Genomic DNA, 16082 nt, shown 5'->3' with positions numbered 1-16082 from the left:
CACTTTCAGCCAGGCTTGGCGGCTCAGGCCCATAATCCCAGCATTTCAGGAGGCCAAGGTGGGTGGATTACCTGAAGTCAGGAGTTTGAGACCATCCTGGGCAACATGGTGAAACTTTGTCTCTACTAAGCATACAAAAATTAGCTGGGCATTGGGACACATGCCTGTAATCCCAGCTACTCAGGAGGCTGAGGCAGGATCATTGATTGAGGCCAGGAGATGGATATTGCAGTGAGCCAAGGTTGCCCCACTGCACTCCAGCCTCGCTGACTGAGCGAGAAGAAAGAAAAGAAGAAAGTAAGCAAGGAAGAAAAAGAAAGAGACAGAGAAAAAGAAAGGAAAGAAAAAAGAAAGTCTCACTTTGGCTGTTTTTCAGCTCCCTGAGTCCATTCTTTGGGTTTTGACTGTTGAGTTTCTTTCTCACATCAGAAAACTAACATTTCCTTAGAAGACGAAGAAAGGTCATCTTACCTGGGCATCATCATCATCATCATCATCATCATCATCACCATCATAATCTTCATTTCGTGGTAGGCTTACTGAACTCAGGTTGTCCTCAGGAGAATCTGGAAGGACACAGAGAAAAGATCAGTGCCCTGGTTGTTTGTGACTGTCACTCAGGGAGCTTTGCTGGATGTGGTGTATGGAAGTAGTTGATTAAATAGCATGGACTGAGTTGATTCTGGACTATTCCCCTGACTGGAAGAGGGATGGCAGAGGAGGGGAGCAGCAAAGACATGAAACATGGAGGCCTTGGCCTTGTAGTAGAGGCATCATGCAGCAACACAAAAGAGTCAAGCCAAAATGGAACTAAAAAGCACACTAAGGGTCAATGGAAGAGTGCCTTCCTCCCTCTCAAATGTTTTGAAACTCTTCTAAACAAACAGCATTTTCTTAATGTGTTCAAGACCGTGTCAGTACACTAGGATCCAATTATGGTGGTATTACATTTACCATCTGTTTTAAAGGATTTATTACTTAATTAAAAGCCTATTTTATTAGCAAAATGGACTCAATTTCACCCAAATTACTCTTTCATATTAACCACAAATTCTTTTTCATAGAGAACATTTTAAAAATTAAACATTAAAATATTACAATTAAAAATAGTCATGATTTCCTCTTTGTAAGTCTTCTTCTGGAACCATGGTGTGTACACACACCCTTAAGGGACCTTGTGATCAGGGGCTTCATCAGCTCTGTGTCACTCTCCCTGAGGAGATTCCCTAAGGATCGGGCTTCATTCAAACAGGCCAAGCTCACACAGCCTCCTCTACCTACTCCAGTGAAGCTGAGAGACGTGACTGTGAACACTTTCTACCATAAGGATAAGTTTCCAGGTTTAAGTATACATGATCTACTGAAATGAGGAAATGTATACCAATAGAAATGAACAAATTCAGGAAAAAATGTCCATGAGTACAGGGGTGATTTTTTGGTTAACTAGCTTACATAAATTTTTTTATTTGATGTGTATTCATTCAGACATACAAAATATTGGTATAAAAAAATCACAAATTTGGCCAGGTGTGGTGGCTCATGCCTATAATGCCAGCACTTTGAGAGGCCAAGGCAGGCAGATCACTAGGTCAAGAGATTGAGACCATCCTGGCCAACATTATAAAACCATGCCTCTAATAAAAATTTAAAAATTAGCTGGGCATGGTGCCTTGTACCTGTAGTCCCAGCTACTGGGAGGGCTAAGGCAAGAGAATCACTTGAACCCAGGGTCGGACATTGCAGTGAGCAGAGATCACATCACTGTACCCCAGTATGGTGACAGAGTGAGACTCGGTCTCAAAAAAATAATAATAATGAAAAATAAATCACAAATTTATGTCAGTCATGTTAAATCTAACTTATAAGCTGTCAACATAAAGATTCTCAAAACTAACGGTACAAATAAGTTGAAAGGCATCCCATATTCATGGATAGGAAGACTAAACATGACTAACACACAATACTACACAAATGATCTACAGACTCACAACAACTGCTATCAAAATGGTAACAGCCATCTGTGCAGAAGTGGAAAAGTTAATCCTAAGACTTTAATGAATTTTTATGTGCCTCAAATAACCATTTTAATGTTGAAAAAGAATAGTGTTGGAGGACGCATTCATAAGATTGAAATCTACAAAAAACAGAGAAATTCAGACAGCATGCTTCTAGCGTGGGGGCACACATAAGTATCACAGATATAGAATAGAGAGCCCAGAATTAAATGCACACATACAGAGTCAGCTGATCTTCAACAAAGGTGCCAAGAATACACAATGGGGAAAGGAAAGCCTCTTCCACAAATGATGCTAAAACTGCATATTCTCATTCAAATAAAGAAATGGAATGCTGACAGTGTGCTCAAGATTGTGCTTCTCCCTCCATCTCCAAGACACTGGAGCTTTTGCAGTGAGCCCAGAGTGAATTTTCATTCTCTCCTCCATGCTCAGGGAGGTGTCTTGATACCAGAGGTAAACAGCAAGCACAGACAAATGAATGTGCTGCCATGAAACCTAACAGTTCATAATCTGAGGATCCCTTTCTCCTATGCATCTGGGCACACCGCAGAAGAATTCTGTCTCCAGGATTAAGTGACTGCCTGTGACAGAACTGTGTCCCAAACCACAGGCTCTGACATTTTGCAGTGGAAGAGGCAAATGAGAGCAGGTGTTCTCAGAAAGATCATCTTTAAATAATAAAGAAGAGGTGATCAAAAACACAGGATACTCAAAAGCCCATAAACCTAGTACTTCTCACCATGATGACATTAAACTCTGAAAAGAACAAACTCGGCTTATACTTACTTTTCCTTTTTCTCTTTCTACACCCTCCCTCAGCCTTCCAAGCAGCAGGTATAACCTGAAGGTTGCTGGAAATGCTGTTTTATTAGATCCCAACTGAAGTCTTGTTGCCTGCCTGGAAAGGCATTGTTTTCCCTGATGAGATTCTCCAGAATTCACTCTTTAGAACCACCAGCATCAGGATAAGTCAGTGAGAGGTGCACTCACTGCTACTCCAGGTGAAGACACACTGGCTCACACAAAATCTCCTGCTTGTTCCTCTGGTTTACACACATTACTACAGCCCCTCTGCTCATAGTTATATGCTTGCAAAATCATTTGCTCTCACCAGACTCCCACTATTTTTTAACAGGAACCCAGATTAAAGTTTCTATATAATAAACCAGCAAATTTGTTTCTCAGAAAGTAAGTTAGTTCAAGGTACATACCCTGGACAGGTGATGGCAAAATCTGCAATGAGACAAAAGAAGATACTATGAGGATGAGATCAATTCTGCTACACCCCTTACACCGATCTGTTAGTCTCTTGATGACTTCAGAAAACTAGTTGTGAAACAGTGGTTGAGTCAATGGTCAAAGACTAAACATGCTAGCATAGAGGACACCTGTGAAAAGACAAGAGCTTTTCCCACAGAATTTATCTTTGAGGTTGATTTAGATTGGTAAAAGCACAATGCCTAATCCAAGGAGAAAAACTGGTGTGGAGGAAAATGCCTCTGCATTACAGTTGATGATGGATGCTGTCATTTAAAAACACCCTAGTGTGTCATGTATTAGATACGAAGACACTCCCACTGAACACCATCCCAACAAGGACAATTGTGTATGTTGTACCTTATGTTCCTCATCATATTCTTACATCAAAGTTAATTGAGAAGGAAAGAAATCAGGTGAAGGAAATAATGTGTACAGTGCTCCATATTTAAGACAAAGTGCCTTGAACCTGTTTAGGTCAGCAAAGTACAGAAGAAATAGGATATGCTGGGCTCCTGGTTGGATAGGCAATGCCTGCTTCTTGGGCCCCCCTTCCACACCACTTAGTTCCCATCACTTGAAAAAGAAGTTTAGTCTAAGTTGAAATTTTACTAGCCTGCAAAATAGGTCATTTCGTCTGTTCTTATCAGTGTGCCTAGCTACTTAGGTAGTAAGTCAAATACTTGAAGAGCCCCTGAGCTGACTAGGATGGCAATGCATTGGTGACTGCAACAAAATGCAGTAAGACAACTCTAAATAAAAAATACCTACAGCTCCTAACCAACTGTCAATATGCAACACCTGGGAAGATTATGACCCCATAGTACTCAGCCTATGAGGATCAAGGGGAGGGACCTGCACGCTAGGGGATAAATTGCTTCTTGAAACTGTGCTGGGTGTGTCTGCCCATCAGATACCCGATCTTGCAAGACCATCATTAAAAGTCTCACTTTTGCCGTTCTGCAGGCCTCTGAGTCCATTCTTTGGGTGTGGATGGGTGAGTTTGTTTCTCACATCAGGAAAGCAACATTTCTTTAGAAGGCAAAGAAAGGGGATCTTACCTGGGCATCATCATCATCTTCCTCACTTGGTGGTAGAAATTTTAAACTCAGGCAGTTCTCAGGGGGACCTAAAAGGACACAGAGTTAATGTCAGTGCCCTCGTGGTTGAAGACTGTTAGCCCCTCAGGGAGCTTTGCTGGATGCGGCATATGCAGCATGGGACTGAAGATTGTGAGACCATCTCAGGGAAACAACTGTGTTCAAATAGCATGAGGGAGTCTCACCAGATACCTTGCATTTAGCCAGTGCCTAGACCTGATAAGACTCTTGCATTCCCAAGTCCCAGAAGATGTTAACCAATCAAAAATTAAGGCTTTGATGTTTGTTGTGACATAGACAAGAAAAACTGGCCTTCTGGGAAGATAACCATTAAACACCAGAGCAAGAAAAAAAGGGTTACAAACACAGCACACAAAGCCCATGGACACATATTGTCTCATCTCTATCTTATTAAAATACAAAAGGAACAAGTCAGACTTCTACACATACTTCCTTTGGTTCTGACTTCATTGCCCTTTTCCTAGGTTCCAAAGCAACAAGTGTCACCCAGCTGCTCCCAGAGATCCTCCTAGAGTATCATTCTTTAGCTGCAGATCTGCCTCATTGCAGCTGCCCTCATGGATGGTGTCCATTGGCCAATCATTAGAGACAAAAACATCCGGAAGGAGTTATTCCAGAGAGCAACTCACCCAGCCTCCTACTGCAGGTGAGGCCACACTGGGTTACACGAGATCACTCTGCCCTTTCCTCGGTGTTGTCAGACTCTTGCTGGTCTCTGTGGAGTCAGAGGTCTCTAAGAAGACATTGCTCACACCTGTCACCCTTCAAGTGAGAAAGAGGAACTGAGGGAACCACCTTTCAACTTTTTCCTTCCACTGGCCCATTACAAGTCTCACCTCCAACCTCGCAGCCCTGAGATTCCCACTTTGATGTGCACGCTTTGAGTTAGAGGAGTTCAACAATCAGTCCCCCAGCCAGGCTCACAGCAGATGTGAAAGAGCATTCTGTGGGGATGGAAATGCTCTCTGCTGCATGAAAAGAAGGCTGCTGGGCCATTGCACGGTGGCTTTTGTGATGAGGTTCTGATTTTTTTTTTTTCAAGATGGAGTTCCACTCTTGCTGTCCAGGCTGGAGTACGATGGCATGATCTCGGCTCACTGCAACCTCCACCTCCCGGGTTTAGGTGATTCTCCTGCCTCAGTCTCCCAAGTAGTTGGAATTACAGGCATGTACCACCACAACCAGCTACTTTTTGCATTTTTAGTAGAGACGGGATTTCACCATGTTGGCCAGACTGGTCTTGAACTCCTGACCTCAGGTGATCCACCTGCCCTGGCCTCCAAAGTGCTGAAATTACAGATGTGAGCCACCACACCCGGTCCTGAAATTTTAATTGTAAATATTTAAATGTATTTAAATATGAGGAGGCACATATATGACTGAGAACCACACTAGATGGCACAGGAGATCCAGGCATGAGGAAGACATGACTCCCCTCCCCTGGTGTTTTCTTGTGAAACAGTTTGCAGCTCTGCTCCTACCATATATTTATGGTTACTTCCTGGGCATCTGCACAAGGGCCAGTCACTGTGTGGGGCTGAGGATATGACAACAATGAGGACAACATCCAGGTCTAGAGGGATTCCAGCAGGGGACGCGTGTACACACAGGGGAAGAGCGTGGCCCTGCACACTCCATCTAGACAGGATCAGAGCAGCAGGAGCTGAGGGGCAGGGGCACCTCAGTGTCCTCAGGAGCTCAACTTCATCTCCAGGGACCCTGACTCAGAAGCTGGGGCAGCCTCCAGGATTGGTGTAGAACTCAACAGGCTAGACAGCCTGAGAAGGGAACATTTCCGCACCTGCGCTAGATCCCAGCCCAGGGGTGACCTAGAACTCATCCCAGGGATGTGTTCATTACAATGCCCATGGGGCCTAACATATTCTCCCCAGGACTGAGCTCTGGGATAAGGACTAATGAGGAAGACACAGTCACTGCCCTGGCAGGAAACACCCATAGCCAGGGCTCCTCTATCCACCCTGTGGGAAGACACAACACAGATAAGACTTTGACACTGAAGATTCCAAACCTTCTATAAAATAAGTGGAAAGTGATGTGTTCTGGATTCCACAGAAGAGTTGCAAGGATGAGCTGGACTCTGGAATCAGTCCCCATCCCTTTGCTGAGCTCCTGGTGCACTGGCACTCGTGTCCCTCCCCACCTCCCCAGCTACTCAGGAGTGCTGCAGCTACAGGCCCAGTGCTAGGGGGCTCTGTCCAGCTGAAACACATGTCAGCCAGGCACAGTGGCTCACGCCTGTAATCCCAGCACTTTGGGAGGCTGAGGCGGGTGGATCAACTGATGTCAAGAGTTCGAGACCAGCTTGGCCAACATGGAGAAACACCAACTCTACTACAAATACAAAAATTAGCTGGGCATCGTGGTGCATGTCTGTAATTCCAGCTACTCAGCAGGCTGAGGCAGGAGAATCACTTGAACCTGGGAGTTGGAGGATGCAGACAGCTGAGATTACATGACTGCACTCCAGCCAGGGTGACAGAGTGAGACTCCATCTCAAAACAAACAAACAAAACAAAAAAAACCACGCGCACACATTTCTGAGCCAGACAACCCTTGGCCAACAGTGTCTCCTCAAGGACCACTCCTCAAGTGACTTCCAGAAGAGGTGAAAAAGAAAAACTCATCTGTCCCAGCCCCAGGAAGATCAGGCCTGGGACCTTTCTGTGTCTGTCCTGACCCTGAAGTCCATCCCTGCTGACTTGTGTCCTGTGTCTGCTCCATGTCAGAGAAGTGGCGACCTGATTCCTGTTCTGCCCCCCACCAATTTCTGCTGAGTACTAACCCTGTGATATTTCTTCTCTGCTCTTCCCTTTCTTTCTTTCTTTTTTTTTTTTTTTTTTTTTTTGAGATGGAGTCTTACTCAGTCACCCAGGCTGGAGTGCAGTGGCTCGATCTCGGCTCACTGTAACCTCTGCCTCCTGGGTTCAAGTGATTCTCCTGCCTCAGCCTCCCTAGTAGCTGGGATTACAGGCACCCGCCACCACACCCAGCTATTTTTTGTATTTTCAGTTGAGACAGAGTTTCACCAGGTTGGCCAGGCTGGTCTCGAACTCCTAACCTCAGGCAATCCACCCACCTCAGCCTCCCAAAGTGCTGGGATTAGAGGCTTGAGCCGCCGTGCCCAGCCCATGTCTTCCATTTCTTTACACTGTGTGTGCATCCATTGAGTCAGTAGCTGCTCATGCTCACACCAGCCCCTGACAGTGGGACAGTCCATCATGGGGATCAGTACATGGTGAGTGCTGAGCCTCACTAACCCAGCGGTGCAGGAGGTCTCCAATGAGGGTGATGTTCACCAGGCTAACAACGTTGTCCTCTGAGTTCTGACATGACACTGGCGGTTGTCTGTCTGCTACGGATTGGAACATTTCTTCTTTCTTTTTTCTTTTTTTCTTTCTTTTTTTTTTTTTTTTTGAGACAGAGTCTCACTTTGTCACCCAGGCTGGAGTGCAGTGGCTCAATTTTGGCTCACTACAACTTCCACCTCCCAGGTTCAAGCGATTCTCCAGCCTCAGCCTCTCAAGTAGCTGGGATTACAGGTATGGGCCACCATGCCCGGCTAATTTTTGTATTTTTAGTAGAGAGAGGTTTTCACCATGTTGGCCAGGCTGATCTCAAACTCTTGGCCTCAGGTGATCTGCTGCCTCAGCCTCCCAAAGTGCTGGGATTACAGGCGTGATCCACCGTGCCCGGCCATGGATTGGAGCATTTCTAAGGCTTGAGGTAGTCATGTTATTACATACAATGCAGTATCTTCCTGATCCTTCCCTGCTTTGACCAAGTGCTGAGGAATGACTCCAGTACTGACAGATGTTGACCTGCACTGTTCCATGTGAACGCTTATACTTCTCAGAATCTGTGAGCTGACCCAGAAGCCTGTGGGCTTTCTATGTGTATTTCACAGTAATGTCCATGCCAACGTCTGTTGTTCCATGTACCTTTTGCTACCCAGGGTTATGTGACCACTGGGGCCCCATTTGATGATGGGCAATGTTTGGCATGCTTATAGGCCATCCACTACCACTACCAGGGGCACACATAGGTGCTGGAACTCCCTGGTGTGGGGTCATATCACCAAGCCTGAGTGATGACACAGTTGAGTAATGCAGACCATCAACATTGGGACCCATTTCTAGGTTCACTTTTGCATCTTCCATTCAGGAGATAAAAATCTGGGTTCACTCCTTTCTGCACTCTGTCCATCTAAGGAGTAGGGATATTGAACAGATTTTTAGGTACGGCTCTGTTAAGGGAGGAAAGGGGACACTTATATAAAGTGTATGGTGGTGTTGAAGTTTTTCTTCCTTTTTATTAGAAGAATGACATGACCCGGGAGGCTGTGGTGAGAGGACCACAATAGGGCAGGAATTCAAGAAAAGTGACACTTGTACTGTGCTGGGCATGCGGGTCCACATTTTTTGGGGGAAAACACACAGTTACAAACACACAATCACTACACATTAATTCACCCCCAGCTACCTCCCAACCCTCGTGCACATAAACCCACATCATCTAAATGATACAGCTGTTTCCAGGGACTCCAGTGGATGATCACAGTTCTTCACTGAGCCATCTGTTTCTCACACTGCACTCCAGGTCCTCACTCTTATCAGGAACCTGAGGCCAGGCAGGCTCTCCAGACAAAAACAGGCAAGAGAGCCCCCCACGACCCATCACTTAGATTTGTCATCAGCAAGGGAATGGTCTTAGAATACGAATGGTGTTAGAGAGGGGAACAACACACACTGGGGCCTGTCAGGGGGCAGGGGAAGGGAGAGCATCTGGATACACAGCTAATTCATGCAGGGCTTAATACCTAGGTGATGGGTTGACAGGTGCAGCAAACCAAACCACCATGGCACACTTTTACCTATGTAACAAACCTGTACATCCTGCACATGTATCTCAGAACTTAAAAAAAAAAAAAGAAGTTAAAAAAAAAAAAGAAATGGCCAGAATAAGCAAATCTACAGCAATAGAAAGTAGATGAGTGGCTTCCTAGAAACAGGGATGTGGGGGTTGGGAAAAGAGAGGAGTAACCACTAACGGATACGAGGTTTAAGGGGAATTGAAAAGGTTCTAAAATAAGATTGTAACGATGGTTGCACAACCCTGTAAATATAGTAAAAACACTGAATCATCCACTTTAAATGGATGAATTGTTTTGCATGTCAACTATGTCTCAATAAAGCTTTTTTTAAAATAATAAAAAAAGAATACATACGGTAGGAATTGTGGGCTGTATAGTTGACCTGCAATAGGAGAAAGGAAAACACCATAAGGATCCAATCATGCTGGGTCCTATTGGCACAGGTCTTTTATTCACGTGGTGACATTAGAAAACCCATGTCAAACAGTGATCAAGTCACTGGCCCCCAAGTAAAGCATAGAAAATGCTTGTGGAAAAGGCAATGGGTTTTCATGGAATATTTGCAAGTCCATGTTGGCTGGCAAATACAAAATTATTTTTCAAGAAGAAACAGCTGCTACTAAGAAATATGCTCACTATCAGACAGTTTGTAGGTGATACTGTCATTTTTTACTGTCATTGTCAATCAGGCTTCAGTTGGTCATAAACTCAAATGGCTGGTCGCTGGAGTCCATGACCAACTGAAGCTTGATTGACAATGGCAATCAAATATGATATTCACTTGATATTCCCCCCACCAATAAAATTGTCTTTGTCATCTGTTATCTACGTGGTCAGATTTTTATATCTTCATTTCATTAATAAGGGAAGAAGCCCCAGAAAAAAAACATTTCTCTTCAGGTGAAGGAATGCATCTTACCATGTGAGATAACTTCTTATTTTCCAGAATATCAAGCGCACACTCCTCCAGGTCTGGAACAGGAGCTAGGAGAACATAGCGTGACAGTCAGTGCATGGGTGCTGCCAAGGAATCCCACAAGGAACCTTGGGGAATGTGGACCGGGGCTCGAGTGTATGAAGGTGGGTGGTTGACAAGCATGGACTGAGCTGCTGCTGGACCATTCTCCTTGGTGTGGAAGGAAGGGAAAGGGGAGGAACAGAAACAAATGAAAGAGCCTTCGCGTTCTAGCTAGGGCAGCCTAACCAATGTGAAATATTCGCGTTAAGAACTGGTTAATACAGAAAGGCACTGTATGGTTCACTGAGAGCAAATCTACACAGAAAGTACCCAAGTGGCTGCCTAGAAATGGGTGTGGGGGTTGCGAAAAGAGAGGGGTGACTATTAACGGATATGGGGTTTCTGTGAGGGAGAATGAAAAGGTTCTAAAATGGGACTGTAACAATTGTTGCACAACCCTGTAAATATAGTAAAAACACTGAGTCTCTCAAAACAAACAAACAAAAAACACTGAATCACCCACTTTAAATGGATGAATTGTTTTACATGTCAACTACATCTCAATAAAGCTTTTTTTAAAATAATTTAAAAAATACGTACGGTAGGAATTTTGGGCTGTATAGCTCACCTGCAATAGGAGAAAGAAAACGCCATAAGGATCCGATCATGCTGGGTCCTGTTGGCACAGGTCTTTTATTCACTTGGTGACATTAGAAAACCACATGTCAAACAGTGATCAAGTTACTGGCCCCCAAATAAAGCATAGAAAATGCTTGTAGAAAAGGCAATGGGTTTTCATGGAATATTTGCAAGTCCATGTTGGCTGGCAAATACAAAATTACTTTTCAAGAAGAAAAAGTTGCTACTAAGAAATATGCTCACTACCAGACAGTTTGTAGCTGATGCTGTCATTTTTTACTGTCATTGTCAATCAGGCCTCAGTTGGTCATAAACTCAAATGGCTGTTTGCTGGAGTCCATGACCAGTGGAAGTTTGATTGACAATGGCAATCAAATATGATATTTACTTGATAGTCCCCCCACCAAGAAAATTATCTTAGTCATCTGTTATGTACATGGTCAGATTTTTATATCTGCATTTTATTAATAAGGAAGAAACCCCAGAAAAAAAAAAATTTCTCTTCCAGATGAAGGAATGCACTTACCCTTTCAGGTAACATGTCCTCCACAATATCAAGTGCAGAATCCTCCAGATCTGGAACAGAACCTAGGAGAACATGGAGTGACAGTCAGTGCACTGGTGCTGCTGAGGAATCCCACTAGGAGCCTTGGGGGATGTGGGGACCAGGGCTGGAGTCTGGAGGTGGGTGGTTGACAAGCATGGACTGAGCTGCTGCTGGACCATTCTCTTTGGTGTGGAAGGAAAGCAAAGGAGAGGAGCAGAAAGAAAGCCTTGGCTTTCTAGCTAGTGCAACCTAATCATGTGAAATATTCTCGTTAAGAACCAGTTAATACAGAAAGGCACTGTATGGTTCAGTGAGAGTGTCTCATCACACCTCCTGCCCATTTGAAGGTCCAGGCCAATCCCCTTATTTTTCAAAATGTTACAAGACCATTTAATTCTGTGGATTTACATATCTGGCTACTACATTTATCATTTATCCTCTTTTACTTTTTAAATTGTGGTGAAACATACATATTAATTATTTTAATTATTTAGTATACATTTCAGTGAGATTGAATTCAGTGAGCTACATTCATGATGCGGTGTCAATAATGAGAAAAATCTAAATTCATACTCTAAGCTTAAAAAACAAAGATTGCAGAAATCAATGGCACAGAAAACAGGAAGTCATCTGAGAAAACCAACAAAACAAAAAGCCAGTTCTTTGAGAAGATCAGTAACATTGATAAACCTCTACCTTGGCTAACCAGAAAGGAAAGAAAGATGTTACAATGTACTAATAGCATCAATTGAAGAGCAGTTAAATCACAAAATAATAAAGGAATATTCTGAACACATCTATGCCCACAATTTGATACATTAGATGAAATGAGCTAACTCCTTTTTATCTATTTTAGAAGACCAAAAGTCTTCTGGGGAAAAACAGATCATCTGAATAGGCCTATATTTATTTTAGAAATTGAAGCAATAATTAATAATCTTTTGAAAAAAGGAAAAACCAAAAACACTACATTCATATGGTTTCACTGGAAAAAAAATTCTACCAGCTTTTTTTTTTTTTTTTTTTTTTTTGCGACGCCATCTTGCTCTGTCACCAAGCTGGAGTGCAGTGGTGTGATCTCGGCTCACTGCAACTTCTGACTCCCTGGTTCAAGCGATTCTCCTGCCTCAGCCTCCCAAGTAGCTGGGATTACAGACACAGGCCACCATGCCCAGCTAACTTTTGTATTTTTAGTGGAGACGGGGTCTCACCATGTTGGCCAGGATGGTCTTGATCTCCTGACCTCGTGATCTGCCTGCCTCAGCTTCCCAAAGTGCTGGGATTACAGGCGTGAGCCACCGTGCCCAGCCCCAAAATTCTTATGAAGAAAAACCTGGTCTTACCATACAAGCAAGTAATCATAATCCTAAGTGTTTCCTTAGTTATATTTTTAAAATTATGTTTCCAAACAAGACACAGCAAGGTTTTTAACAGCTATATTCATAATTGCCCAAAGTGAAAGCAAATATCTACACATTTGAGGTGTCTTTTACTATTAAAAGTGAACCAAGCCTGGGCAACATGATGAAACCCCATCTCTACAAAAAAAAATAAAAAATAGAAAAATTAGCTTGGCATGATGCCTTAGTGCCAGTTACTTAAGAGCCTGAGGTGGGGGGAACACCTGAACCTGAGGAGGTCAAGTTTGCAGTGAGCTGTGTTTGCACCAATGCATTCCTGGGTGAGGCCTTGTCTCAAAAAATAACAATAATTTTGAATTTTGAATTTAAGAAATCTCCAGCCAGGCGTGGTGGCTCATGCCTATAATCCCAGCACTTTGGAGGGCCGAGGCAAGCAGATCACGAGGTCAGGAGATAGACACCATCCTGGCTAACATGGTGAAACCCACCTGTACTAAAAATACAAAAAATTAGCCAGGTGTGGTGGCACGCACCTGTAGTCCCAGCTACTCAGGAGGCTAAGGCAGGAGAATCACTTGAACCCGGGAGGCAGAAGTGGCAGTGAGCTGAGATCGTGCCTCTGCCCTCCAGCCTGGGCAACAGAGTGAGACTCCGTCTCAAAAATAAAAAAAAAAATCCAAATATTTGGGCCTGAATTGTCCCAATTATTAGCTACCTTAAGGGGTGGGAGAAAAGAAACAATCTGACCCTTAGCTGGTTCCTTCATTTAGGTAACAAACGGGCCAGATAGGTGAGGCTAGAGAATGGGATGGGGACTCCAAAATTGGGGTATTTGAATTTTCATTGAGAAAAGGGAGAGACTAGATCAAAAAAACCTCAATGTCTAAGGCAAGAGGCAGAGCCAGCCTTTGACCCCCATGCCCAGACCTGGGAAAGCTGGCTATGGGCAGGAGGGAGCTGGAAGCTGAGGATGTCTCTGGGGATGAGGGTATGGGAAGGGGGTGAGGGTGGCTAGAGGTGTGCCAGAGAGTAAACGGCACCCATGGCTTTTTTACCTGTGGGCATCTTTTGGTTGCTGATGTGCTGCAGATCTTGGCCCTCCGTGGCTCCCACATCCAGCCTGCCAGGCTCTACAGTACTGGATTCTGATGTTGCAGCAGCCACAGCCTCATAAATATCAGATTCATAACTGGATGCCGCCTTCCCCCTGTGCCAGCCACAGTTGGAGCTGACTTTGTGGCACACACAACAGGTCAGTATATTCCACATGGGGCACCTACACTCCTCTCCACTCCTGCCTGAGCCTTCGATGAAATTGTAACTGTGCTGCCCTAGCAGCCACACTACTGAGGGTAGCCCTGCACTTTTAGAAGCAGCCTGACCCCAGGCAGATCTGGGGCCTCAGCCCGTAGTCTGCCGCCACCTCCCAAACTGGATGGTCTATGAGGTCAGGGACCTGCTGTTTTACTTCAAAAAGAAACGCACGACAAGCGCCGAGAGGCACAAAAACTGCTCTAAGAGCACAGTCGGAGCTCCTTCTCCCTCCACTGCCAGCTACCGACTGAGGGCTGCTGGCCTGGCTGATGCCTATAACCCACAAAGCTTCCTTTATCACCTGGTTACCAGGAAACAGCCAGGTCAGGCTAGTGACTCACAATGTCCAGCCCCACAGCGCCCCCCCAATGCCTCACAATGCCCGTCCCTGCTGCTGCCCAGCCTGTGGTCCCCCCACCCCTCCGTGGGGACTGCACTACTCAGGCTTTTATTCACCCTGCGCTGTCTGAGCTTTCCAGTCCTGAGCAAAGTGCAGGAGGGCATGTTATTGGAAGTCACCCTTGGCAAGAATCTCAATAGAAAACCCTGGTATGGCCGGGCGCGGTGGCTCACGCCTGTAATACTACCACCTTGGGAGGCTGAGGTGGGGTAGATAACTCGAGGTCAGGAGTTCGACACCAGCCTGGCCAACATGGTGAAACCCCATGTCTACTAAAAATACAAAACATTAGCTCGGTGTGGTGGTGGGCACCTGTAATCCCAGCTACTCAGGAGGCTGAGGCAGAAGAATCACTTGAATCCAGGAGGCGGAGGTTGCACAGTGAGCCAAGATCATGCCATTGCACTCCAGCCTGGGTGACAAGTGTGAAACTCTGTCTCAAAAAAAAAAAAAGAACAAAATAAAGAAAACCCCAGTTACTAAAGTCAGTTACACCAGCATTTCTGTTTGTCTGAGTCTGACAGCTTTCATTTGCTCACCAAATGTAGTTATACACAAATTTTTTACTGCTTTTCTAACTAAATGCTTCTCTCCTGTCTTACAAATGTTAGTTCTTGTCTGCAACTTGACCATAGCTACCCCCAGGGCCCTGGTCCCACTCTCAATAGAGAGTTATGGCTGTGTATCCTCAATGAAACCCTGGGACACATCACACTTTCCTCCTCATCTATAAAATAGGGACTGAACACATCCTTCCCAGCTCTGTAATGCTAGGACCTACCAATTCCCTTTTCTCCCTCTGTTTCTTCTTTCCATGCCAGGGGTACTCAGATATTTCTTTTATTTACTTATTTATTTTTTGAGATGGAGTGTCACTCTGGTGACCAGGCTGGAGTGCAGTGGCATGATCTCAGCTGGTGACCAGGCTGGAGTGCAGTGGCATGATCTCAGCTCACTGCAACCTCCACCTCCCAGGTTCAAGCGATTCTCCAGCCTCAGCCTCCCAAGTAGCTGGGACTACAGGCACGCACCACTGCATCTGGCTAATTTTTGTATTATTAGTAGAGATGAGGGTTTCACCATGTTGGTCAGGCTGGTCTTGAACTCCTGACCTCAGGTGATCCGACCGACTCAGCCTCCCAAAGTGCTGGGATTACAGGTGTGAGCCACCACGCCCAGCCTCAGATATTTCTTTTGCTAATAATGCATAAAGCATTATTTTCTTATACAAAATTGAGAACACCACAGTGGGGAACCACTGTCCTCATTGGATAAAGATGAATAGTCAAAATCTGGCAAGCATTATGTGCCTGACACTGTTACAACTGTGGCATACTAATTTAACCCTCAGAAACAGTCCCATTTTACAGATTTTACAGAATAAGTCTAGATAACAAGGTCAAGTAACTTCCCCAAGGTCCCACAACTGCTCAAGGTGGGGCCAAAATTTAGTCCTGAGGAATCTTGATCCCCACAAAATGATTGTGATTATCAGAAAGTAAAGGTAGAAGTCAAGCATGGAGGGGAAGTGACATTGTAGACTAGTATATTTTAAGAAAAATGGCTGGGCATGGTG

The 16082-nt window shown here is 44.7% G+C and overlaps 1 protein-coding gene across 6 annotated transcripts in view; it reads right to left on the bottom strand.

Moving 5' to 3' along the window:
• LOC100452612 (aspartate-rich protein 1) overlaps positions 1 to 16082 on the bottom strand; it is a 36685-nt gene that overhangs the window by 16171 nt on the left and 4432 nt on the right. For 3 of the 6 annotated variants that reach the window (XM_063722818.1, XM_063722819.1, XM_063722820.1), the window contains exons 2-8: positions 11411 to 11472; positions 10846 to 10873; positions 10207 to 10271; positions 9642 to 9669; positions 4337 to 4404; positions 3230 to 3251; positions 472 to 566 (exon numbers count right to left, since the gene is read on the bottom strand). In XM_063722818.1, coding sequence (XP_063578888.1) covers positions 472 to 566; positions 3230 to 3251; positions 4337 to 4404; positions 9642 to 9669; positions 10207 to 10271; positions 10846 to 10873; positions 11411 to 11425 — 321 coding nt within the window. In that variant the 5' untranslated portion in view covers positions 11426 to 11472. Of the gene's footprint in view, positions 1 to 471; positions 567 to 3229; positions 3252 to 4336; positions 4405 to 9641; positions 9670 to 10206; positions 10272 to 10845; positions 10936 to 11410; positions 11473 to 13847; positions 14449 to 16082 lie in introns of those variants that run through there. The other 3 variants (XM_054543235.2, XM_063722821.1, XM_063722822.1) reach the window with 3 other exon arrangements.

This window comes from Pongo abelii, chromosome 23 (genome assembly GCF_028885655.2).
Source record: "Pongo abelii isolate AG06213 chromosome 23, NHGRI_mPonAbe1-v2.0_pri, whole genome shotgun sequence".
Classification (NCBI taxonomy): Eukaryota; Metazoa; Chordata; class Mammalia; order Primates; family Hominidae; genus Pongo; species Pongo abelii.
Note: the sequence above shows the minus strand (reverse complement) of the source record. Positions and strands in the feature narration are given on the sequence as shown.